Source organism: Podarcis liolepis (assembly GCF_965112155.1).
Source record: "Podarcis liolepis genome assembly, chromosome: 3".
Taxonomy (NCBI): Eukaryota; Metazoa; Chordata; class Lepidosauria; order Squamata; family Lacertidae; genus Podarcis; species Podarcis liolepis.
In genome coordinates this window covers 124,526,854-124,553,586 of record NC_139557.1, presented here as the reverse complement: position 1 = coordinate 124,553,586, position 26,733 = coordinate 124,526,854, and the positions used below count along the sequence as shown (strand labels likewise).

The following is a 26,733-nucleotide window of genomic DNA, read 5'->3' as shown; positions in this document are numbered from 1 at the left end:
CTCCTTCTGCTAAGCACCAGGAACAGGGAGGGCGGGACTCCCAATACTGAGGGGTCCCCCACATCAAACGACAAATTCATCACCAATGGCTTGGACACCACCTGCACTCAGTTGAGGGAAGCTATGCCCCAGTGCACTGGGCAGCCACAAAGGGTCTCTGCTTGGCCCCACAGGGTAAAAAACGCAGCACTGGAGGAAGCCCCTTGGCTACAGCTGTCAGGCTCAGAGCACCATGGTTGTGCTGAGGGGGATGTTTGAAAGTCTCTGAGACCCGAAAGTGGGGTCTGCCTGCCTTTCCTGTCTGGGACCCTGCATACTGGGGGGCCAGTGTGGCTGGCTGGCAGGCAGGCAGGCAGGCAGGCAGGCAGTCCTGCAATCTGCCTTTCATCCCTCTGTAAACACAACTGTGCCTACACCTTACCTGGAAAAGAAAAGGGCGTCTGCTCACCTGAATGGCTGGCCAGGGCGGAGTCTTCCGCTTAACCTGCGGGACAAGACAAAGGGCCGGCTGAGAAAGCCAGGAACAAACTGCAGTGGTGGCAGCAGCCGCAAAACCCCACCCAGGCAAGGTTTTATGTATTTATCTTGAAAGTTCTATACCATGCCTTTGAAGAAAGCACCTGCTGTGGTTTATGTCCAAAAGCATTTTTAAAGAATTATGAATAATAATAACAACAAAAGTCATTTTATTTATTTATACCCTGGCCATCTGGCTGGCTTGCCCCAGCCACTCTGGGAGGCTTCCAACACATATGAAAACATAATAAAACATCACACATTAAAAGCTCCCCGGTACGGGGCTGTCTTCAGGTGTCTTCTAAAAATTGTCTAGTTAATTTATCTCCTTGACATCTGATGGGAAGACAGTGTGGACCTCCAAAGACAACCTGATAGGCAAACTAAGGACAATACGATTGCATCTGATGCCCACTAAACTCTTACGCCCATTTGGTTTCAGCCATAGGCGGCTGGAGGAAGGCTGGTTGGAATTCCACAAGGAAGGCAGGGAACTTCAACGCTCTGTTTGCGCCGGGGCTGCTTGGGGCACAAAAAGAGACTTTAACCGGGAGCAGAGGGCACATGCTTTTGTGTACATGGGGAACCCTTGGAATCAACCCTTCCCTGCTGCAGGATGCGACCGTACTGCAGTTGGGAAGAACTGGGCAGCCCCCTCCCTCCGCAAAGACCTGGTGGAAGAAAAAGACCAGGGGGCAGGAGATGGTGCTGTGAAGCTTCTGCTTCTGCATCCCACCTCTGGGGGGGGGGGGTACTAACACAAATCTTGCTCTGCACCACCATCTAACGGGGTGAAGTGGGGTGGATGCTCGGAGGACACAGTGGGCTTCTTGCAGCTGCCACCCATTGGAAACACAAGAAGGTGTGGTGTCTGGAGGCGGTTGGAGGCTGGATGGCAGCTAATGGATTGAGGTTGAATCCTGACAAGATAGAAGTACTGTTCTTGGGGACAGGGGTGGGCAGGTGTGGGGGTCTCCCTGGTCCTGAATGGGGTCACTGTGCCCCTGAAGGACCAGGTGCGCAGCCTGGGAGTCATTCTGGACTCACAGCTGTCCCATGGAGGCGCAGGTCAATTCTGTGTCCAGGGCAGCTGTCTACCAGCTCCATCTGGTACACAGGCTGAGACCCTCCCTGCCCGCGAACTGTCTCGCCAGAGTGGTGCATGCTCTGGTTATCTCTCACTTGGGCTACTGCAATGCACTCTACGTGGGGCTACCTTTGAAGGTGACTCGGAAACTACAACTAATCCAGAATGCGGCAGCTAGACTGGTGACTAGGGGCGGCCGCCAAGACCATATAACACCGGTCTGGAAAGACCTACATTGGCTCCCAGTACGTTTCCAAGCACAATTCAAAGTGTTGGTGCTGACCTTGGAAGCCCTAAACGGCCTCGGTCCAGTATACCTGAAGGAGCGTCTCCACCCCCATCATTCTGCCCGGACGCTGAGGTCCAGCGCCGAGGGCCTTCTGGCGGTTCCCTCATTGCGAGAAGCAAAGCTACAGGGAACCAGGCAGAGGGCCTTCTTGGTGGTGGCACCTGCTCTATGGAACGCCTTCCCACCGGATGTCAAAGAGAACAACAACTACCAAACTTTTAGAAGACATCTGAAGGCAGCCCTGTTTAGGGAAGCTTTTAATGTTTAGCAGACTACTGTATTTTAATACTTTGTTGGAAGCCGCCCAGAGTACAAACCCTCCATCCTGCCCTATGGCTTGTGAAGAGCTGCGCTTGGGCGTTCTGCACCAACGAAGACTTTTTCCTGCTCCACACGGAGGGAAGGTGGCATTACCCAACCGCCTTGAACTGCCCCACCAACAGGCCAGGGGATTTCCCTCCCCTCCTGATCTTACCTCGGTCCTTCCCGTTCTGGATCTTATCTTCCTCTTCCTCCTCACCTCCTTCCTCACCTTTTAAAACAAGACAAAGAACCAGCAGTGAGGGTTTGGGCCAAAGGGAGAGTCTCAAGGGAGGGGTCCACAGGTCAGGCTGCCAGGGCCAAGGGCAAGAGTGATTCTGCTGCCCCTTCCAGCTGACCAGAGGAGGGAGAGTCCTTCTTATGGGGCAGACTCCTTGCTCCCAAGTCGTTGGGTCACGGGTGTGGGGCCCAAGATGATAAGAACTGGAGCTCAGATGCCAAGCAAGGACATCAAAACATTCTCCCAGGAGGAAAGGTGAGAGAGGACCGGGGGGGGGGGCAACTCTGGCAGGAGATCCAAGCACCCACAGCCCTCCCCAGGGCTGCTCAGGGTGGTCAGCATCAAAGAAGCACGATTGCAAAAGAGGAAATGTCCACATTAAATAGGCCAGGCCCCCCCTATAAAAGGCATGCAGTGTCTCAGTCCGTTTCTTAAAGGGCCAGCGAGGGAGTGTGTTGTTGTGTGAGTTCCCTCAGACACTCAGGAAGCAGACTGGGGGGTGGGGTGGGGGTAGGGTGGTGAGGGGCATGAGCAGAAAAGAACAGGAAGGCAAAAGGAAGAGGAAACTGTCCCAGTAGGTGAAAAGGAGCAACAACTCTGGGACTAACGTGGGGTGAGTGGAATCTGCTTGCCTGGACCCCCAAGGAGGATGGGGCTGGGGGGGAAGTGCTGGGGAAGATCTACTTCCCCCTGAACCCCCCAGCTGTGCTTGGCAGCCCCAAAGCTGCCCCACCAACAGGCCTTCCATTGGGGATCTGCCTCCAGCACCCCAGAGACAAGAGGGCAGACAGCCTCGCTCCGGGGGGGGGGGGGCGCAGAGGACGCAGCCGGGCCCCCACCTGCTTCCTTGCTGGAATCAATGTGCCCTGGCGCACCCCACACTGATTCCCACCAGGGCCCAACGCCTCTTCCCAGGGGGCGGGAAGCTGCAGCCCAAGGCCCTGCCTGCCTGGGCACGGACGCCAGGCTCCCACCAGACTCCTTCTGGCAGAGGTTGCTGCGGCTGGGCTCCCGACTCCAGCTGTTTCCATGGATTTACGCAAATGAGATCCTTCCAGACACTTTCCAGGGTCCCCTGGCCTGCATCTTATCAAAGTGGGAGCCTGCAGTCTGTTTCATCTGTCATCTCCCTGCACAGCCCAAGAGCTCAGCGCAGCCGCCGCCGGCAGAACAAGCCCTGCTTTGTTGCCGAATGTTATTGCCCAAGAGGCTGCCTTTTCCCAGAGCGAGGAGGGGAGGGAAGGAGGCAGCCTTGCTAAGCCCCCACCCTGATGGGAAGACACAGGGCTCCATCTTGCCAGAGGCCACCTTTGCCACAGGCCTGGGCATTTCCCACACATAGGAAGGCCTCCTTCCAGGCCCAGAGAGGCCACAGGGAAGGCAGGGGTGGGGTGGGCTTGCAGCCCTTCCCCCTGTTAAGCTGTGCTCCAGAAGGACCAGGAGGGCTCAAGCTGCTCTCTGGGAATGCAAGGAATGGAAGAGAACTTTGGAAGGTGGTGGACTCTCCTTCCTTGGAGGTTTCCAAGCAGAGGTTGGGTGATTCTTTCGCTGAGATTCTAGCACTGTAGGGGGTTGGACTGGATGACCCTCAGGGTCCCTTCCAACTCTACAGCCCTGTGCTTCTATGAATCAGAACTGGGAGACATCCAACCTCCCTCCTAAAGTAGATAAGATACTCCTGGATGTATGACCAGAAGAGATTTCATCCACCTGAACTTATCTAGCCCAAGGCCCTTCCAACCTGCTCAGAAGAGTTTCCCCAGCGCATCCAGACAACTTGCTTCTCCATTCTGACGGCAGACTTCTCCTAAGTCCAGCAAAGTCTTGGCAGCCACACATAACGAGGCCTGCACAATCACACGCAATCAAGAGCTGGTTTGGGATGGACCTTTTCTTGCCAGTCCTTGTGGGCAAATGAAACTTCCAGCTCAGCCTGACTTGGGCTCCCTCTTCCCTCGCCTCCCCCTTTTTTAGTGAGGGCCACGAAAAGGCTTCATCTGCCCTTACTTAGGGACACTGTCAGGTAGTCAGAGCCACCCAGCTGGCCATGCAATTCTGTGGTTTAATTAGTTTAGCTCCACAATCCTCAGCTGGATGGCATTGCTCACTGGAGGGGCAGGAAGGAAGGAAGGAAGGAAGGAAGGAAGGAAGGAAGGAAGGAAGGAAGGAAGGTCAAAGAAGCGGCTGGCTGGGGAGGAGCAGGGCTGCAAACAGGCATGGAAAATTGAGCAAAAAGTAGTGACTTTTCCACAACTATCTTTGCCACCCACTTAGAATCATAGAATCCTAGAGTTGGAAGAGACCACAAGGGCCATCGAGTCCAACCCCCTGCCAAGCAGGAAACACCATCAGAGCACTCCTGACATATGGTTGTCAAGCCTCTGCTTAAAGACCTCCAAAGAAGGAGGAGACTCCACCACACTCCTTGGCAGCAAATTCCACTGTCAAACAACTCTTAACAGCCATTTCCCCTGCAAAACATGAACCCTGCAAAAATTTCGCGTAGCACTAGTTAGCTGCCTCCATTGCAAGTAAGTTGTCTCTCCCCGGTTTTGTTCCCCACAAGCAGGGCAGAGGCATCATGTCCCCCCCCCCCAGGCCTCAAACCCACCAGCCAGTCAGTCTGCAGGGAAAGCTGGATGGAGGCAGGTGGACCAGAGACCTCCCTTCCATATACCTGTTGCAATGCGGAAAGTGGCTGCCTGAGGGTCACGGGTTTTTCTTGGCTATTAGCTGTTTGGCAGCTGGAGAATACGGGGCTCGTTCCAGTGGAACTCAAGAACTGCCCCCAGTTCCCCAACAGGGCATTCCAAACTGGAAGTGTCTGCTTGCAGTCACTGTGCAACCTTGCTCTTGAGGAAGACGAAGCTCTTCCTGTGTGTTGGCCCCACACCCCGCAGGTGGGCTTTGTTATTTTTTAAATTTTTACTGGAAATTTTATTTACAACATAACATAACCCCTCCCCCCCAATACAGAAATCCACCCTCATTAAACATACAACAATACAAACAACCAAATAAAAGACTTCCTTTATCCTGTATCTGGCCTCCTTATTTACTTCTTATAAGCTTATTTCCTTTATGAATAATTATTAAGATTTTTCTAATTATAACTTAAATATCCACAAAGTCTCCTGCAGACATTAATCAAAACAAGTCCAGGTATGAATTTTAGGGCACTGTTTTGTGAAGTATTCTCTGCATTTCCCCCATGCTTTTTGAAACTCTTGTCTAGTGTGATCTCGAATTGCCTCTGTTAATCTAGCCCTGGGGTCTGCAACCTTTAAGACAAAAAGAGCCACTTGGACCCGTTTCCGAAGGAAAAAAAAACTCGGAGCCGCAAAACCAGAAAGGTGACGTTGGGACGGTGCGTGACTAACGCACGCACCGCCCCCATGTGACGTCACAGCCAGTACAGCGCCCGCCACAGTGGGGAGTGTTGGGGCGCACAATGCGCCTCCTCCCCTCGCTAGTATCCGCCCCGGAGCCGCGGCAAAGGTGTAAAAGAGCCACATGCGGCTCCGGAGCCGCGGGTTGCAGACCCCTGATCTAGCCAGTTCAATGTACTCTAACAGTTTGTCTTGCCATTTCTTTTTTGTTGGTGCAATTTCTCCCCCCCCCCCCAGTTTTTAGCAATTAGGATCCTTGCCGCTCCTGTGGCGTAGAGGAATATGGAAGCAATATGGAAGAAACAGAGGAAGGTGGGCTTCTTGCGCCAAGTGCTCCTGGTCAACAAAGCCTTGGGGCAGAGTGCTCTGAAGACACCCTTGCCCCGGCCAGAGGATGCTGGCTGAACCTGCTGGCTTGGCTCCTGCCCTCCACTCTCCCACTTACCCGAATGAAGCTCCTTCACCAACGAGGACATTGTGTTCGTGATCGAGTCGGCTGCTACCAGCAAATCGTTACGGAGGTTTCGCCGGGTCCCTGGGGAAGAAACGGAGGCGGTAAGGAACGTGAGGAGCCACACAGGGGCCCCTCTGCCTTGCCCGTGATGTGGAGTCTGAGAGTCTGAACCCGAAATGCCCCCTGCCCTGAGACAGTTGGCCTTTCGATGCGACAGCCAGCTTCCCAATAAATCCTTGAGGGGAACAGTCTGCACCTGCTATTCAGGCTCCTGATTTATTTATATCCCATCTTTTCCTCCACAGAGCTCAAGGTGGAAGATTTAACAACAACAACAACAACAACAACAACAATAATAATAATTTTTTATTTATATCCCGCCCTCCCCAGCCGAAGCCGGGCTCAGAGCAGCTAACAACAGTAAAATAATACAGCATTCTAAAATCAATTCATTATAAAACCAGTTCAAATCAAATTCATGGCAACCATTGAGCTAGAGTTCTGTGAAGAATTACTAAGGGAGGGGGTCAGACTGCGCCTTGGCCAAAGGCCTGGTGGAACAGCTCCATCTTGCAGGCCCTGCGGAAAGATGTCAAGTCCCGCAGGGCCCTGGTCTCTTGGGACAGAGCGTTCCACCAAATCGGGGCCACAGCCGAAAAAGACCTGGCTCTGGTTGAGGCCAGCCTAACCTCCCTGTGGCCCGGGACCTCCAAGATGTTTTTGTTTGAAGACTGCTATGGTTCTCTTCTTCCTCATAGAATCCCCACAAAACAGCTGAGAGGCAGCGACCAGCCGAAGGCCACATCAGTGAGCTTTGTGGCCAAGTGGGGATTCGAACCCTGCTCTCTCCCAGTTCTGGAGTCCCAGCACTCTAACCAGACACCACACTGGCTGTCTTTGTGATGCTCAATGAGGGGGTGGGCTGGCTTGAGGGGGAGGCACCGGAGAAGCCCCTTTAGGACGCAAGGACCAGCAGTGCTTCTCAGACTCAAGATCTTACACACTTATTTTAAAAAATACATTAGGTTCCCAGGAAGGAAAGGCATGGGAAGTTGTTGTTCCTTTAAAACATTTGATTTCCAAAATGCAAATGGGAAAAATTGAAAGGAGTTACATCATGCAATTACTAATAGAAGGTAACGTGTTTAACACATTCCCCCCTTTTATGCGTAGGTAGGCATATATGTAAGGTTAATTGACAACTCACCCAAAATTCCTCTTAGCACTGAGGGGGCTTCCCAAGTGGGGCTGTTTAGGTCCTATTTTTCTGCCTGTGCATTTGGCAGGCGAGCACCCAACATCCAAATTTGAGGAGGACAAATGGGAGGGGTAGCTATCGCTGCAGAATCGGGATTCAAGATGACCTTAACTGATGGGCGAACTGGGCCCAAACCCATGAAACGAATTTGTCTGCGCACTATATACAAAGGCACAAAATTGCACCCACACAGCTATCAAGTGCCGCAGGGTTCTCAAAACCCTCACCTTGTGCAAACGCTTCCTGGACGTCTCCTCCGACTCCCGCCAGGGAGTCTTGGGGCACGTGAGTTGGAGTGGAGCCGGCGGAGGTGGACCGGACTGGCATGGGCATGGAGCGCCCCGTCCCGTGGCTGGGGGAGGTCGGAGGAGACCCTGCGGCCTGAGCCTGAAACAAGAGATAGAGACCCGTTGAGGAGTTATCTCCTTCTGAACAGCTCTTCCAAAAGCAGAAGGCGGGAGCCAACCTCAGGAACATCAAACTCTTAGCTTAGGCAAAAGGACATGCAAGGGGTGCTTTAGCTGAGATTCTTGCATTGCAGGGGGCTGGACTAGAGGACCCTTGGAGTTCCCTTCCAGCTCTACAATTCTATGATTCTAAATCAAATCGCCCCCAAAAGCCACATCCCCTGGTGGCATCAAACCAACTTGCCTGCAAAACATGTTCCTAGTTTAAAGCTTGTAGTATTTCCTGTTCCTCAAGTTTTATGCTGGATCATGGTTTTTTAAGCGTTTTATGGTTGGGGCTCCTGTTTTAAACCTTTTTATTCTCGCTCTGAGGCCACCAGGTAACCTTTAGTTATGGGGCAGCCCAAATAATAAATGAAAGCAAGTAGCAAAAATAGTGTAAGTTGAGTTCTTGGAGAGCAAAATACCAAGATTTTAAGGAATGAAGTGCAGGAGACGTCTCTTGGTCCCCAAAGCCCGGCCTGAAATTCAGCGCATTTGCAGCGGGTGTTCAGTGATGTGAAGACAAGAGCCCACAGGGCAACCCTGGGGAGATGTGAGTGCGGAGCTGGTGGCCCACATGGAACAGATGTCAGAGGAGGAAATCTTGGGCTGGAGTGGAAAAGGACAGGAGGGGAGGCTCTGGAAAAGTCACAGGCCTTGTGCCCTTCGGATGATCTGCAGAAAAGGGCAGCTCAGGAAATTATGCCTGGCAAGAAGGAAGCGAGAGAGGAAAGTTCTCTCTCTCATATAACGCTGGAATCAAGGAAGGTGGGTGTTGGGAGACTGAGGGCAGGTGGAATACAGTCCTTCCTGCAGCACAGCGTTAAACTATGGGAGGCAGGGATGGCCCCAATTTGGATGGCTCTGAAAGAGGAAGAGACAAATTCATGGAGAAGGAGAGGGCTCTCAAAGGCTACAAGAGCCAGGATGGAACCCACATGAGGGGCAAAGGCTGCTCCGGTGCTCCGGTTCTGGCTTGCAGGTTTCCCAGAGAACAGGATGCTGGCCGGATCCAGCAGGCTCTTCTTGCGTCCTGAAGGACTGCAACCTCAGTCAGCCAAGGCTTGTCCACAACATCCAGAAGCCACAAGGTTGGGGAAGGCATGAGGTCCAGGGGGGTGTTTGGGCCCAGATACTTCAATATACTGGCTGGCAGAGGGGAGCGCTCCCTTTCCGTCTTGGTGCCGTGCCTAATTTGACATGTGACAGTAGCACTTTCACTGTGCTCCCCTCTCTATGCGCTGAGTTGCACACCGTGTCACACAGCCGGCCGGAAGGGCTCATGGCTGCCGAGGCCTCAGTGCTTGTGACTAATGCCATAATTACCCCATTAACATTTTACAGGCCCAACACATCCTCTCTCCTTCAGCTTGGGCTGTTGTTTCATCTGGTCTTTATCCTCTTTTACATTCTTTTCTTAAAGAAACAGCCCCCTGCCTTCGAACCACATTTGCTACTATGGAAACTGTGTCGTCACCGGAGCGGAGGGTGCCTGGCAATGCCCACAAAAGTAAGTCGGGGGAAGCAGGTTTCGACAGAGCTTCGCTCGAGGGATGGCAGGGGGTCTCTCTGGGCCGGGGTGGGTTTTGCAGCAGCCCCCCCCCCGGCACTGCCTCTCCTAAGACCCAAACGGAGACCTTTGGGTCTGCTTTCAGCCACCCTAAACTGGCCTCTGAGAGGAGTTTGCTCAGGATTTAGTGATCAGCCAGATCCTGCTCCATCACAAGCCTCCTGCCAGCACAGGGAATCCACAGCAGGGACTCTGGTATCTAGAGGAGCCTCAAGGTCAAACCAGAAGTTGATGGAGTTTTCTTGTTTGCAGCTTGCCAGCCTGCGCTGATGAGGGTCTCCCAGCGATAGACGGATGAAGGGCTGCTTATCCCACAGGAGAGCCCTGGACTCCCTTCTGCCCCTGCGTTGCCTGGCAGTTCAGAGGAGCAACAGAGGCTCTTGGCTGGGGCTGGCGGGAGTCGTTGGGGAAGGCTGCCTCTGCCCACCTGGGCACGTCAGGCGCAAGCCAGAGACATGGCTCTCTGGCCTACACTGCAGGGGCCCTCGCTCGTTCCAGCTGTCAGCTTTGTGTCTTTGTGTTCCCTATTTAGTATAGAGTCATACCTCGAGTTGAATGTGCTTCAGGTTGAGCGCTTTCGGGTTGCGCTCTGCGGCAACCCGGAAGTAACGAAGCGCGTTACATCCGGGTTTTGCCACTCGCGCATGGGCAGACACTCAAAATGACATCACGAGCATGCGCAGAAGCGGCAAAACACGACCCGCGCACTTGGAGATGAGCCATCGCGTCTTACGTTCCATTCAGGATGCAAACGGGGCTCTGGAACGGATCCCATTCGCATCCCGAGGTACCACTGTACCCTCAGCCTGGGATTCCCCCTGGGTTGCACAGCCTTCCTGCCCGGAGGGGCAGAGGTGCCAGCTGCAAGGTTCAAATCCCCTGGCACGCTGCCCCACGTGGCTCTGGGCGACCAAGGAAGGAATAGGCCAAAGCTCTTAGCCTTGCCCACTTTGGCAGATATTCTGCTCCAGGGCCCCTGGGACACTGGGCTTCCCCAGTATTGGGATGCTGGCGCTGAATCCTGACGACTGCTGTCTTGTGCCCCAAGGAGGAAAAACAAAAGTGGGGCGGTGGGAGGTTGTTGTTGCAGCAGCAAGATTTTGACCGCAGGATGAAACTCCAAGTCTGTCTGCTTTGTTTCCCTCATCACCACTTCCTACAAACATGCCTGTAAATACACAGAAGCGCATTCAAGATTTCACTGAGAAAGACCACGGCAAATATGGATCCTAGCACGAAAGTGGCCGCAGCAGGGAGTTCCCACCTCCTGTTTTTGCACCCCTTTTCCAACATACTTTCCGGTAACAACCCTGATGCAGATATTGGGGGAAAGATGCTGACGGACTAGAGGTCAAGATTCCTTGATGGCAGAGACCTTCCTCTTTGCCAGCAAGAGCAGCCGGGACTTAATCTCCTCCAGGGAAAGGAGTGGGCAGCAGCCCTGCAGATCCCGAAACGAAACGCAGCCTGCGGTTGTTACGGCAAAGCACTCCCCGAAGGTTCCGGCCCCAGATGGGGAAAGGAGGAAGGAAAACAACGCAAAACCTCCTCGTGGGGTTTCTCTTGCAAGATGCAGAAACACAAGGCAGAAAAACCTCATTTTCCTTTTCTGCCAACAAAGGTCTGCTGGTGGTTTTTCACCCACACACCTCCTGAGATTCAAGGTTCGCACCGAAGAGGGTCTGTGCTTGGCTTAGACAGATTTAAATACCACTCACATCCCCAGGGGGGTTTTCAACAGCAAAGACGTAGCAGAGGCTCCCTGGAGAGTCAGGAACGGAAGGGTAGGACTCAGCACCAGAGCACAGACCCAGCAAAAGGCCCAAGGTGCAGCCAAAAGGCTATTGCAGGATGAGGCAGGCAAGCCACAGCCAGATGAACCCTCTTCCACCTCTCCAGGCAAGCAGATGAGGAAACTGACCACAAGGATGCAGCTGCTCAGAGGGAACTCTGGGAATGAGGGAAGGATGGAGCCTGGAATCCCAACCAAATAAACAGCCCCCACACCTGAGAGGCAGAGACCTGGGACACAAACCCATTTGCAAAACTCCACGTGGACTCCCTGCAGCCAGTTGGGACCCACAGGCGAGACACGGAGGCGTTTGGAGTGAAACGCCACGCCTGCTGTGCCCCCAGACCCACGCTGGCCCTGCAGTCACAGGTGTGGTCTCAGGAGCCACGCTGTGGCCCCCCATGTGGGGAATCACTGGGCTGCCGGTGGCAGGAGAGGAACAGCGCATGCAGAGTGGGGCTAAATTAAACTTTCTTCCAAGGGTTTCTTGGAGTCGTGTCACATGCAGCAAAATAGTGGGACACACAACAGCATAGCTCAGCCCCCGCAAAGCTCCATCCTGACACCCTGAGGCGGCTGCCACTGCCCAGGGGAAGCTGGCAGGATCTGCTTTGCGGCACTGCTGCTCTGCCACTTAGCCCAAAAGGCTCCCAGGCAAGCTCACAGAAATCAGTGCAGCACAATTGCATGCTCCCTTCTAAGGGTTCTGCAAATACAGGGAAATCACACATTGCTGGGTGAGAGGGAGACAGGAAGAATCCCCTGTACTCCCAGAGGCTGTGCGCTAAGCAGGCCTTGCCCAGCAAGCAAGGCAGAGAGCTTGAAGGCACTTTAGGTGCTGGGTAACCCCAAGCAGACCTGGTGCAAAAAGAGATTTTAAGCTCTCCAATTTGCTTAGATTTAACTTGAACAGTTTCAACCGGCCTGCCTTCATCTGCGTATGGTTGAAATCATGCATATTAGGTACGCATAAGATGTGATTGTATTGTATTTTTACTTTTTTAGAAAGGAGGCTTAGGTGACCATGCAGAAGAGAGACCTGTCAAAATCTACCAGCCACCGTTTTTAAAGTCTCCAAGGGGTTTGTGGGCAAGCAGGGGATGAGGGACACGACCCCCATGTCCTGCCCAGTTTAGGGATTGGGATATCTACCTGGCCACCATGCGGAGCCCTGAAGATATTTAGAAATTCTGCCTGGTGAAGGAGGCAAAGGAAACCTTCTGCAAACCAAGAGAGGCATTTCAGAAACGGAAGGGCAGGGGTGCCATGTGTCTGCCCACAAAGAACAGCAGCTGGGATGGAGCTCCACAGACTCCCAGCACAGAGAGAGACTTCATGTCAGCAGGGATTCCCAGCGGGCAGCAGAAGCCGGGCAAAGAGGTGGCCAACTGGGCTCTTGGAGGCTGCTGCTGCCATCAGGAGATCACCATCACCGCATGAGTGGCCCAAGGTAGCAGGGAGAGGTGAGAGGGGCCTCTCTCATTTCAGAATGGGGGGCTCCGTTTTGGAGAGACGACTCTGCCTGCAAAAAAGTCAGTGCCAGCAGGTGACCTCAGCTCCTGACAGCGGGCCAAGTAAACTCGACTCCTTTGCCATCAGATGGGAAAAGAAATTCCATTACTGAATCGTACTTCCCCCAACGCCAGAGGAAAAGCTGGTCCAGCTGGAGAATTCCTCGTGGGGGGCAGAGTGCATTTGCACATACATTTCTAATCAGCTGGCCTTTTGGGGGGGGAGGGGACAGGGCTGCTGGCCCTGCGGATTCCAATTTCAGAGATCTGAAGTTTACCAACACAGGGCACGATCCACAGGGAATTTCTCTGAGGCGGATGGAATTTGCACCACAGTATTCCCTGGTATGGGACTTGTGTGCGACGTGGCTTCCTTGCAGTTCGCGCCCAAGATGGGCCTCCCCTAGCCAAGCTGTTGCCCCCCAGGTGTTTGGACCACAACTGCCATCAGCCCCAGACAGGGCTGATGAGACTTGGAGTGCCAAACACCTGGAGGCTCCAAGCTGAAGGAGGCTGGTCTACTTTCCTGGTCTTGCACCCTGGACGTGGGTGGTGCTGTAGCATAAACCACTGAGTCTCTTGGGCTTGCCGATAGGAAGGTTGGTGGTTCGAATCCCTGCGACGGGGTGAGCTCCTGTTGCTCGGTCCCAGCTCCTGCCATCCTAGCAGTTCGAAAGCACGCCAGTGCAAGTAGATAAATAGGTACTGCTCCGCCGGGAAGGTAAACGGCGTTTCCGTGTTGTCAGAGCTGCTTGAAGATCCTAGCTCACAGAGGATCACGCTAGCCAGCGATCATTAAGTAAAAGTCTTTATTGAATTACAGTTTCCATTCTCACGCTGCTGCGCGCAACTCTACGTCTAGTAGCTAGGTCGGCGAAGCTCCGTCTGAGTCTCCGCCCCGTGTGCACCAACTTAATATCCTAGCCTTGCTCCACCTTTTCCGCCTGACTGTCCTCCTCTGGGTCCCTCTACCCCCCGGGGCTTCTTCCTTCCGGGATTCTTCTGACGCTGACCCGGACCCTCCTGCCTCCTTGCGCCGGGCTTTAGGACCTGGTTCCCTTTCGGGGCTGCTTACTGCGCCGCCTTCCTCTGCATTTGAACTTGGCGCGCGCGCCCAACCTTCCACTTTCCTCTTAACCGTTTCTTCGCTCCCCGATGGAGGTGTGGCCACTCCTGACTCATGCCCTCCCTCCTGTGGTGAGCTGCCAGCGCTTCCCCCCTGGCTCCCTTCCTCTTCCCTGCTTCCTGGCGGTGACGCTGGTCCCGATTTCCAGCTGCTCCCCCCTGAGTCCCCTCTGGCTCTATCTTCCTGGGGTGCCCCCCTAGACTCCCCCCTTGCCCTGGCCACTGGTGCTCCTTTCTGTGAATCCTCTGATTCACTGGAAAGACTAGGAGATCTCAGGTCGTCGTCATCACTCATCTTTTCTTCTGCCTCCTCCCCTTCGCTCTCTGTTTCCTCCCTTGCCCGTGCCTCTGCTCCTAAACCCCTGACATCCATCCCCCCTCGAAGCCCCCCATTCCCCCCTCCCCTCCTTCCGGTGCTGGAGCTGGGGGCTGCTGTTGCAAAGGGACGAACGTCGGATATCGGTCGCTTCCCGTGGCGGGCCTCCATCTGAACTCTCCCGGGTCTTCCTCCCTGCTCTCGTCGACGACGGTCACCTCCGCTTCCATCTCTGTGCCGCCGTGCTCGAAACCAGGGTCGTCCCCGAAAATGTCCATGTCCGTCTCTCCCTCACTTCCTCCTGGCGGCGTTGCTCGTCCTGAGCATTCCAGCCACTTTCTGCGGAACTGCTCCTCTGGCCTATCGTCCCACCAATACGAGGGTTCTGAGGCAGATCCCGAGGGTGACCCCTCCGGGGAACGGACGTCTCGTGTCGGTTCCTCGTCCGAGTCGAACCCCCGGAACGTGCTGGCCGAAAGCGTGGGCGTGAAAAGCCAGTCGTCGAAAAAGTCTGCTGGCATAGGTCTATGTGGGAAGAGGGCATGAAACTCGTCTTTGAGCAGAGGTTCGTCTAAGGCGTAGCCCGGCACCCAGCTGTTCGCACTGGCCGGGGTGCCCTCCTTGGCGAGAAAGTATTCTACCCCCTCTTCCCCCCATCTGGAGTCCAAAATCTCCGTGACTTCGTTGATGCGCTCCTTCTGTGCCACTCCCGCGTGCCCTGTTCTGTCTCTAGCCGGACTCGGCGCCGTTCCGGGTTCCTGGAACCTGTGCGGTGCCTTGTAGGGAGTGAGCACCGATCTGTGGAATACCGGATGCATTCTGGAACCCTCCGGAAGTGCCAGTCTGAAAGCTACCGGGTTGACCTGCTCTTCGACTTGGTAGGGCCCCAGTTGTTTATGCCCTAGTTTCTTCTTGGCCAACGACCTGGCCGGCACTGCGTGGGCTGCTAACCAAACCCAGTCTCCCACGTGGAGCTCTTCGCCAACCCTTCTGTGCTTGTCCGCTTGTACCTTGTATGCGTGTTTGGCCAGCTCCAGGTGGCGCCTCAGCTGATCGTGGACTTCCTGCAGCTCCGACGCGAACGCATCTGCTGTCTGCGGCTCCCCCTCCCCCATTCTTTCCAGTCCCGGGAAGGTTCTGGGGTGCCTCCCGTTGTTGGCGAAGAACGGCGTGACCCCCGTGGACACGTGCTTCGTGTTGTTGTAGGCGAACTCGGCAAGCGGCAGGTAATCCACCCACGTCGCAGGCTGTTGATTTGCATAACATCTCAGGTACTGCTGCATGATGGCATTGACCCGTTCCGCTTGCCCGTTGGTCTGCGGGTGTCTCGCCGACGCCAGGTTGATCTTGACGTTCAGGAAGCCCATCAGCTTCTGCCAGAAATTCGAGATGAACTGCCGCCCCCGGTCGGACAGAATAGACCGTGGCAGACCGTGAACCTTGAACACGTGGTCTATGAACAGTTTGGCGGTTTGCTCCGCCGTGGCCACCTTAGCACACGGAATGAAATGCGCCATCTTGGAAAACAGGTCCACCACCACCAGCACTGCCGTCTTGCCCCTTGAGCTGGGCAGATCCGTGACAAAGTCCAGGGCCACCCTTTCCCAAGGTTCGACCGGAGTTTGCAGCGGTTCCAACAGTCCGGCCGGCGGTTTGTGCACTGGTTTGGCCCTCTGGCAGGTGTCACACCTCGCCACGTAGTCTGCGACCTCCCCTCTCATTCCAGGCCAACAGAAATCCCTGGCTACTAATTCCACCGTCTTCTCCTTGCCAAAGTGCCCGGCCGTGGGCGCGTCGTGCAGCTGCTGCAGCACCTTGGCTCGAAGTTCGTCTCCCGGCACGTAGATGGCCCCTTTACGGATGAGCAATCCATCTCTTAGCTGGAAACCGTCGGCCGCTGCCTTGCCCCTTTGCACCTCTGCCATCTTTGCTTGTGCGAAGGAGTCCCCCTGCAACGCTCGTCGCACCGCCTCTAGGTCCACGGTCGCCGCGGCGCACGCCCACACTGTTGGTGCGAAGATGTGCATGGCGGCCGCTGGTGTTGCGTCCTCCAGATACTGTGGCTTACGGGAGAGAGCGTCTGCCATGATGTTGGTGTCCCCCGGGACATACTCTATTCGGAAGTCGAAGTTCGCAAAGAACTCAGCCCAACGTATCTGCCTCTGGTTCAGGAACTGTGCCGTGCGCCAGTGCTCTAGATTCTTGTGGTCCGTGCAAACCTGCACCGTGTGCTTGGCGCCGATCAGAAAGTGCCTCCACGCCTTGAACGCTGCGTGAATGGCCAGCAACTCCCTGTCCCATATGGTGTAGTTCTGCTCGGACTTGCTGAGCTTCCTGGAGTAAAACGCTCCCGGTCGCCACACCCCCTGTGGGTCTTTCTGCAGCAGGACCGCCCCCACGGCTCTGTCCGAGGCGTCTGTCTCCACCCTCATCGGCTTGCTGGGGTTGACATGAAGCAGCTGCTCTTCCGACGCGAAGAGACGCTTGAGTGCCTGAAAGGACTGCTCCGCCTGCTCTGTCCAAATGAACTTCTTTTTTTTGGAGCTAAGCGTGTCAGTGATGGCCGCCGTCTGCATCGCGAAGCCCTTGATAAACTTGCGATAGGAGTTCGCAAAGCCGACAAACCGTTGGACCTCCTTCCGGTTGCGCGGGCTCTTCCAATCCAACACCGCTCGAACCTTGGCGCTGTCCATGGCGAGCCCCTTGTCAGACAGCTTGTAGCCCAGAAAATCCACCTCCGGCACGTCAAATTGGCACTTCTCCAGCTTGGCGTAGAGCCTATGTTGCTTTAGCCTGCTCAGCACTTCCTTGACGTGTTTGTCATGCTCCTGCTGCGACTCCGAAAAGATCAGGATGTCATCTAAGAAACAGACGCACGTCTTGTAGAGAAGTCCCGCCAACACGTGATGCATAAACGCTTGAAAAACGTGGGAGCCATTTTGCAATCCAAAAGGCATAACTCTATATTCGTAGGTCCCCAGTGGCGTGAACATGGCTGTCTTCCACTCATCACCCTCCCGCATGCGAATGAGGTTGTACGCCCCCCGCAGGTCCAACTTGGTGAACACTCTGCCCTTCCGTACCTTTGCGAGGAGGTCGTCAATTCGGGGCATGGGGAAGTCCGATGGCCTAGTCACACTGTTCAAAATCCTGTAATCCACTACGAGTCTCTTTTGGGGCGTGTCCCGCTTCTTAACAAAGAATACGGGACTGCCCCCCACTGCCCTGGACTCCCGGATGAAGCCGCGCTGCAAATTATGATCAATGAACTCCTTGAGTTCTTGCAGTTCGTCCTCTGACATGGAATACAGTTTCCCTTTAGGCAGCGCCGCCCCCGGCAGCAGGTCAATTTTGCAGTCATATGGTCTGTGAGGGGGTAGCCTGTCTGCCTCCTTCTCGCAGAAAACTTCCAAAAATTCAGCGTACTTGTGGGGAATCGCTTGCAGCGTGCCTAGCAGCAGCTGTGACTCCTCTTCCTCTCCTTCCTGCCTGGGCACGATGCAGTGTTCAGCACAAAAGGAAGAGCCGAAGGTCAGCTGCCTCTGGTACCAAGCCATCGTTGGGCTGTGCTTGTCCAGCCAACTCATGCCCAATACAATGGGCGTGTCAGATAGTTGAGTGACGTTGAAGCTGATGATTTCTCTGTGATTCCCAAGTCGCATCACCATTGGTGGCGTCTGCTTCACCACTTGCCCCCCGAGCAGCTCCCTGCCATCCACCGTGACAACCTGCAGGGGCAGTGTGGCCGGCAGCAACTGCACAGCGTGCCTGTCGACAAAGTCCTGCCCTATAAAGTCCGCATTGCTGCCTGAGTCAATGGTGATTGGCACGTCCATGGTGATTCCATTGGGCAGCTGGAGAGATGCTGTGAGCCTCACTACTGGTTTGGGCGGGAGGGGGTTCACGGGCTGTAAAATCTCTGGGGACTGCGTCACTAACACGTCTGGCTGGGCCCCAGTGCCTCTTCCTCCAGCCAGACAGCGTCGTTTCCCTGCTGTGGTCCTCCTTGCTGCGTTGCTGCAGTCACCATTGCTGAGGCTGCAGTGAGCTTGTGGGGCCTCTGGGGACACTCTTTTGCCATATGCCCTGGCTCCTCACAGACGTAACACTTCCTGTTCCCTCTAGGAGGCTTCGCTTTCACTGCTGCCGGTGCTAGGGCTCTGGTTGCTGACTGAGCCCTTGCACCTCCAACCTCCATAGGTTCGGCTCCTCCTCCTGGCGGAGGCGTGGATTGCGCCCGCGCTGCTTCTCTGGGAAGGAAGGAGGGGCCCCCGGCTGGTTCGCGCCCTCCACGCCCTTCGTCCCTGCTCCACGGACGTCCTTCCAGCCTCACCCCCACTGCCAGTGCCCTCTGAACGACCTCCTGGGTGGTTCGGGGTCTCTCCCCCCTCGCGATCTCATCTTTAATCGAGTTGTGCAGCCCCTCCCAAAAGAGGTCTCTTACAGGAGCCGAATCTCTGTCCCATTCCAGGGCACTGACCAAGGCGAAAAAGCGGGCATGATACTGCCTGACGCTGGCCCTCCCTTGTCTCAGCCCATGCACCTCCTTCCGTGCAAGATCCACGTCAATACTTGATAAAAAACACCCATCCATCGCTTTAATAAAGGCATCTGCATTCTGGAGCGCCGGATCCTTATCTCTCCATAAATTGCGTAGCCATGCTTTCGCATCCCCATGCAAATGGGACATGATGAATCCCACTCTCTCTTGTTCATCTCTAAAGTCTTTATGCAGCAGTTGCAGTGCGCACAGTACGTCGGCTCTAAAGTTGGGATACTGTTGCAGGTTCCCATCGAAGTGAGAGACCAGCCCGCCTGTCCGTCTCGCCAACCCAATTCCCTCCTGCCGGGGTGTCTGCTTTGTCAGCACGTCTAACCTGACCTGGAGATCCCTGCAGGCGGCAGCTGCCTCCTCCTCTCTCTTCCTGGATGCGAGAGCCTCGGCGTTCAGTTGTGCCACTGCGTTTCTGAGTTCCTCTATCTGCTGCTCAGCCGTCATGTCGTCTGCCGTTCGTGAGCTCGCTAGTAGGCACCTGTTTCTCTCCCCTCCTCGAGGCTGTAGATGCCCACAAGAGGGAGACGGAGCTTACTGTCAGAGCTGCTTGAAGATCCTAGCTCACAGAGGATCACGCTAGCCAGCGATCATTAAGTAAAAGTCTTTATTGAATTACAGTTTCCATTCTCACGCTGCTGCGCGCAACTCTACGTCTAGTAGCTAGGTCGGCGAAGCTCCGTCTGAGTCTCCGCCCCGTGTGCACCAACTTAATATCCTAGCCTTGCTCCACCTTTTCCGCCTGACTGTCCTCCTCTGGGTCCCTCTACCCCCCGGGGCTTCTTCCTTCCGGGATTCTTCTGACGCTGACCCGGACCCTCCTGCCTCCTTGCGCCGGGCTTTAGGACCTGGTTCCCTTTCGGGGCTGCTTACTGCGCCGCCTTCCTCTGCATTTGAACTTGGCGCGCGCGCCCAACCTTCCACTTTCCTCTTAACCGTTTCTTCGCTCCCCGATGGAGGTGTGGCCACTCCTGACTCATGCCCTCCCTCCTGTGGTGAGCTGCCAGCGCTTCCCCCCTGGCTCCCTTCCTCTTCCCTGCTTCCTGGCGGTGACGCTGGTCCCGATTTCCAGCTGCTCCCCCCTGAGTCCCCTCTGGCTCTATCTTCCTGGGGTGCCCCCCTAGACTCCCCCCTTGCCCTGGCCACTGGTGCTCCTTTCTGTGAATCCTCTGATTCACTGGAAAGACTAGGAGATCTCGGGTCGTCGTCATCACTCATCTTTTCTTCTGCCTCCTCCCCTTCGCTCTCTGTTTCCTCCCTTGCCCGTGCCTCTGCTCCTAAACCCCTGACACGTGTGCTGCTCTGGTTCGCCAGAAGCGGCTTAGTCATGCTGGGCACATGAAAAACTGTCTGCAGACAAACGTTGGCTCCCTTGGCCAGTAAAGCGAGATGAGCGCCGCAACCCCAGAGTCCTTCGCAACTGGACTTAACTGTCAGGGGTCCTTTATCTTTTTTTATCCTTAATGGTGCTCCAAATCCCTTGTCCTGGGTGGCAGCTGCAGTTTGCCTCCTCTGGGTAGGGAGAGGTCTAAGCAGCCCCAGAGAAGCAAGTGCAAGGGAGAGCCAGCAGAGGTTTTCCAACGGGCATCTCAACAAAGGGGCCACTTCCCCGCCAAACCGTCTTCTTCTCCCCTTATACTGTCAGTCTGAATGCTGAGAGACCTTGGAGCCAACAGCCACTCCCAGTCCTGTCCGCTGGTCATCGCGTTTTCACAGGAAATAAGCAGCACCCCAAAGTCCAGTCGTGTGAAGAGCGACTACAGCAGCAGGTCCCGCAGGTCGCGAGGAAGAGGCGACGTGATAGACATTTATGAAATAAGGCACAGCACAGAGAAAGCAGGCAGCAAAAAGGCTTTCCTCCCTTGCTTGTAACACTAGGACTTAGGGACTTCCAATAGAGCCGAATGCTGGAGTATTCAGGGCAGGGAAATGAAAGTCCTTCTTCATGGATGTGTAGTTAAGTAGATGGGCCACAGGGCCGGATCCAGCTGCTCTCCTTATGCCCTCTTCTTGTGTGCTCAACTACAAATTTACTTGCGCCCTTTAGTCAATTTATGTCTCCGGGGACCCCTCAGATGATTTAACATGAAATCAAGAATGATGATTAAAACATAATAAGAAAACTTAGAAGCTCTGGAGTTGCTGCCACCTGTGCTGGGATCAGGACTAGGCAGGGCATTTTGCTTCTGAGCGTGGTCCGCGGGAACTGGGCCAATTCAGAATCTGGATTAGAGGCGAAGTCTGACCCGCCAGGCTCTAAGTAAGCAAGAGAGGCGGGTCGTCATCTTCCACCCCGATTCTGGCATGGCTGCGGAAGAGGACAGTGGCAGGCTGATAATCCCGGGGCTCGGATGGCTACAAAAATAAAACCAGACCGCACCGTAACCCTGCAGGCTTCTCCTGAGCCAGGATCCGTGGAAGTCCTGCTATGCAGAGGCCGGCTGCACAGGGCAAGGAAGTCGGGTCCCTGAGAGCCAAATGCCTCCGTGGATGGGCTGGCTGCGTCCCATCGCATTCCAAGTCATTTAGGAACAGAAAACACACTTGGAAATCCAGCTAAAAATAAAGCCGGCCGGCCGAGATGCTTCAGTTTCTGCTGCAAAGATGCCGGGCGCAGAAGAGGCATGAGCAGAGCTTGAGCGCTCGTTTCCTGCAAGGAAGTCCCACCGAAATCCATGATTGCTGCGCAAGAGCATCTCCTTGAAGGCAGGTGCCAGGATAAACCCAGGTAGCCAGATGCTGGGCTCGGCTGCAGGTGCTGAGCCAGGGAGGAGGCCAGCTTTCACCCCTGGAAGAGGCTGGAGTTCGACTGGAAGAGGACTTGATTAGTTCCCCCTACACACTTTCCCATTCATGAGGGTCACCAACGTGCTGCTTCTTTCTGCTGCTTCTGGCCCCATCTGACTGTGCACTTGGGATTCAAACAGACCTGGTCCTTAATAGGCAATGCGAAGGGGGCAGGAAGGGTGTTAGCAGGAAGTACTTTTAGCTGATATTCCTGGCTTGCAGGGGGCTGGACTAGAGAACCCATGGGATCCCTTCCAACTCTACAATTCTATGATTCTACCCCTTTACCTGAGAAGAGAAGTCTCCCTGGAAAAGACCCTGATGTTGGGAAAGATGGAGGGTGCAAGGAGAAGGGGACGACAGAGGACAAGATGGTTGGATAGTGTTCTCGAAGAGACCAGCATGAGTTTGACCAAACTGCGGGAGGCAGTGGAAGACAGGAGGGCCTGGTGTGCTCTGGTCCAGGGGGTCACGAAGAGGCGGACACGACTAAACGACTAAACAACAACACCCCTTTACCATCCAGGAGGCCAGACATGGATTCATGATGCCACATCTTTGGTTGACCTCCTCTTGACAGCAGTTTCTCTCTCCAGTTTCCCAGCTGAGGTTGCGCTCAGGCCTGCTACCCACCAGAGACCTCTTTCAACTGGAGATACTGGGGATCCTCTGGAAGCAAAGTTTGCGCTCCAGCCCTGGGTGATATTCAGCTCCCGCATCCTGCCAGCGCAAGGATTACTGTTAGCACAAAAGGACTTCCCTCCTTTCCCCCCTTCCCAAATCTGCTCCGGAGAGCTAGGGGAAGCCGAAGAACAGGTTTAGGGGGTACGCAGGAGGGAGTGGGGGGCAGAAAGAGAAAAAGCTCTGCTGCACGGCCAGAAATCCTTGAGTTGCTTGGCACCAGGCTGAAGGCAACCTGTTTGAAACAAGACTGGACAAATTCATGGAGGGAAAGGGCTATTGATCTCCACCAGCTAGGAGGGCTCTACTCTGCCCTCCGCAGTGGGGGGCAGCAATGTTGGAAACATTGGAGGAGGGGAGAGTGTTGGGATTCGCAGGATACTGGATAAGTCTGCAGGCTTCAACAGGATGATGCAATACTCTGCTGGGTCAGAGTGACTCAGCAGGAGTGTGATTAGTGTAATTGGCTATCACCTGTTTTAAAAGGAAAGCCTGTTTAACAGGGGGTGTGGTGGTTGTGCAGTAGTGTGGTGGTGCTGTGGTGGAGAGTATTCGTTTGTAAGTACTCTGTATGGACTGTTTCTTTTGTAAATGCCTGTATATAGCTCACATTAAAAAGGACTGCACTGAAAAACCTGGAACTCTTAGTGCTTCGCTGAAAACGCCGCGTGGAATACGCGACAGAGAGAGCTCCCAGCTTCGTATTGGAAGACACAAGATTTACCCACCAGGGAAGAATGGCAGATGAAGTTGATGGACTGCATGGAACTGGCCGAGATGACTGGCAGAATCCGAGACCAGGGAGAAGAGTCGGTGAAAGAAGACTGGAAGAAATTTAAAGACTACTTAAAGAAATATTGTAAAATCAATGAATGTTAGAAAGATGTTGGATAGAAATTAAGTGGTTTCCGACTGTAATGCTTTAGGAGATATGAAAAAAAAAGGATTAAAAATGGGTAAAAGTTCTATGGTAAGGATTTGCTGAACCAACAAACTGAATTGGAATACAAAGAAGGGAAGTACGAGGAGGTCGGAGGAAATAAGGATATGGAAGTTATATTACTGAAAATTGATGTGTGTTTTTAATTGTTTATTATTTCGTATGTCTATTTTTGTATGTTTTGTATGTTGTATGTTTATATCCTAAATTTTTTCAATATATATATATATATATATATATATTTAAAAAGAGAGCTCCCAGCTTTGAATCCTGCTTCTGGGCTTCCCGTCTGCAGGTGGTTGGCCACTGGGAGAACTGGCCCAGATGGGCCACACTGGCCTGATCCCCCAGGGCTCTCCTGACGTCCAGCCTTCCACCTAGACGAGTGCTTAGGGTGAGCAGCCCACGCAAGGCAGGCAGCGGGCGGCTCCTATTTGTGGCCCCCGTCAGCTGTGGCTCCTGCCTCCGAAAGGACCCTTCGTGCTTCTGGTCTCCCCTCTCTGTGCGTTGCGGCGAAACTTCCAGGAACAATCCCTGTTACTCCAGCAGCCTCATAACCTTTCTTCTCCCCAAAGCGTTAATAACCCTTTCCCTGCTAAAACTCCGAAACCGGCCCTGTTATCATGGCAACGGAATGAAAGAGGCTCTTCGTCCCCACGTACGCCGCTGTCTCCTGAGCGAATGGAAGGCAGCCAGGTGAGCAGATGGCTGGGGAGGACAATTCCCTGCTTTCTGCCACTGCATGCTTAAACAAAACAAGCGCCATCACCCTCTCGGCTGCTGCCTTTCGCCAGGGCTGCGCAGAAACGCCTTGGCGGCGGCAGAGGGAAAGGTGCTTGTGTGCGCAGCCAGGAGAGGGGGCCGGAGCATGTGCTCCTGGCACCCAGACAGCAATGTACAGTAGGGGGGGGGCGGAGGAAGGGAGGGAAGGAGGCAGGCAGGCAGGCAGGCAGACGTGCACCGTCCATTTCGCATGTTCTATTTTGGGCCTCTGCTGGCACCGGCAGCTCCCAAAAAAAGCACAGCTGTCTAATCAAACACATGGAAAGGAGGGAGGGGGGAAGCAGGCAGGAACGACGGGATTACGAGGCAGAAGATTGCGTTTAATTGCTCAGAATTGCGTAATTCAATTAAAGCGCGCCGGCACGCACGCTCATCCGTCCGGGGCCTTTGCAGCAGCTGTGGTGCTGGGGGAGTCTGCGTGGTGCGGGGGCTGCTGCTGCCACCATGGCGGCAGGACGAGGGAGCCAGAAATAGCTAAGATGGCGGAGAACGTCAAGGACAGAGCAGCAGGGCTTGCACGCACACGCCCGAGAGAGGAGCCCGGCAGAAATGCGAAGCAGCTCATTTGGCTTTTTGGGAAAAGGGCCTGCAGACCCCCTACTCAGCCCTCGCTCCTTCCCCTTCCCCTTGGCTGCACGCAACGGCTCCAGGCCAGAGTAAACGAGGCAGAGGCTCCTCCCTTGCAAAGCGGGAGTGGGGCTCCATGGCAGGGAAAGGCAAACTCCATCGCAGCCCTAATGATTAACTTGTGGGAAGCGGGAACTTCCAACTGTCCAGGAAGAGAGAGGGGGTCCTTGGAGGGAAGGGGCCTCCACTGTCCTTTGCCCTCTGGCAGGGCTGCCTGGGCAGGGTGTGGAATGCCCATCCCATCAGAGCGAAGGGGCCAACGGCAGCCCAAGACGTCCAGCCCTGGCTCCACAGAGGCACAGGCCAGACCCCGTCTGGAGAGCACCATGTTCAGAGTGACCCACAGAAAGAGGCTTGAAACTGCCCCAGAGGAGTCCAGCCAGACAAGCAGGGCAAGCCAAGCTCACCTGAGTTAAAAGCACAAACACAGTTCCTGATCTACAGCCAGTGCCTGAGCTCCATCTTCTCAAGGGAAGTTTCAGCCTCACCAGGACGACGTCTGTGGGCAAGCAAAGGCCCTGGTGGTCTCTGCAGAAGTGTGGGGAAGCTTGTGGGGTGCCAAACGTCTTCCCAAGGTTCACGGAGGAAGTTGTCGACCTGGCGGCTTCCTGGCACGGCTAGCTATGTGCAGGGGCCTGAGACAAGGCAGAAATCTTTGGGTACAGGAGGATCAGAGTAAGAAACCAGCCACATGGTCAGCGGAAGCACTTCAGAGAAACGTTGACCCCGAGTGAGAGCCCTGAGGGCTCCTGGGCTCCCTCTGACTCAGGGTGAACTATGGAGGACAAGGCAGCCTCCACAGCGCACGGGACTGACCATCCCCACACACCTGACGTGCTGGGAAGTGCCCGATGCCATTGTGGTCAAACTGGGAGCCGCAAGACTGGCCCCCTGTGCCTCCAGGGAGGGGGAGGAGGAAAGGGCACGTCCTTCAGATCAGCTGAGGGGCATCTCTGGGCAGAAACCCACCAAAAAGCCACTTCTTACATCTCTCCATTTGGAGAACTATCCATTTATTTCTGCTGTCTGTTTTCTGCTCCGTAACCAATTCCTGATCCGCAAGAGGACCTTCCCTCTTATTCCATTACTCGGGAGTTCTGGTGAAGTGCATTCTGAAAAGAATTTTGAAAACCCATGTACCTTAATGTGCACTGGATCACCTCTATGTGCTTGTTGACGCTCTCAAATAACTCAAATAGAGAGAATACTTGCTCTGCTTCTTCAGCAAGGCTCGTTCTTCTGAGTAACCTGTCAGCAAACATCACCTCCTCCTCTTCCTCTGCAGCAACATCTGGCCTTTGTGACAGGGATCGAGGCCACTGTATACCCCGCTAAAGCATCTCCAAGGCTAAGCCCACCACCCCCTCTACGCAGAGGCTCCAGCCCCATTCAGCAGCTTGGCTGAAGACCCTTCTTCCTCAGATACTGGGCAGCTGTGCCAAACCCAACATCACAAAGCCCCGTTTGTTCAGAGTTCTCTTCTTTCCTCTTTGTGGGACCAGGAATCCAAATAAACCACTGGATTCCTCATACAGAGAAGCCATGGGGCGTTGCCTTCAGATAAGACTCCCACCGCAGTGGAAGCAAGATGCTTCCTTGCTTCCCACCCCGGCTCTTCTCCCGTGGGATTCAGCAGCTGAGCCCCAGAGGCCTTTCTCTGCACCAACGCTGAGCGCTCCTCCTTGGTTCTCAGTGCCCACAGAGCTTCCCAGGAAGGCCTCCTACAGTTCGGAAGCCAGGATGGAGGCTCAGCAGAGCTTCATGGCTCCCAGGCTAAAAACACCCTGGGCTCCATGCCTTGCTTATTCCTAAGGTTTTTCAAGAAGCGGCACCAGTGGGGAAGTGGGGGCATCTGGTGAGATAAAGGGAACAGCCACAAACCCTGATGAAAGGAGAGGTGGGAAAAAGCTCTGCTGAGAAACCGGGGGCTCATGGCCTGGAGGACGAGCGGAGCCAATTCCCAGGATCAATAATAATAATAATAATTAATAAATTTTATTTATACCCCGCCCTCCCCAGCCGAAGCTGGGCTCAGGGCGGCTAACAACAATCAAAATAATCCAACA

At 54.6% G+C, this 26,733-nt stretch overlaps 1 protein-coding gene across 6 annotated transcripts in view; it reads right to left on the bottom strand.

Annotated features, from left to right (window-relative positions):
• DTNB (dystrobrevin beta) overlaps nucleotides 1–26,733 on the bottom strand; it is a 109,877-nt gene that overhangs the window by 5,741 nt on the left and 77,403 nt on the right. For all 6 annotated transcript variants that reach the window (XM_083494428.1, XM_083494431.1, XM_083494429.1 and 3 more), the window contains 4 exons: nucleotides 7,762–7,921; nucleotides 6,268–6,357; nucleotides 2,368–2,424; nucleotides 449–484 (listed from right to left, as the gene is read on the bottom strand). In XM_083494428.1, the coding sequence (XP_083350554.1) occupies nucleotides 480–484; nucleotides 2,368–2,424; nucleotides 6,268–6,357; nucleotides 7,762–7,921 (312 nt within the window). In that variant the 3' untranslated portion in view covers nucleotides 449–479. The remainder of the gene's footprint in view (nucleotides 1–448; nucleotides 485–2,367; nucleotides 2,425–6,267; nucleotides 6,358–7,761; nucleotides 7,922–26,733) is intronic.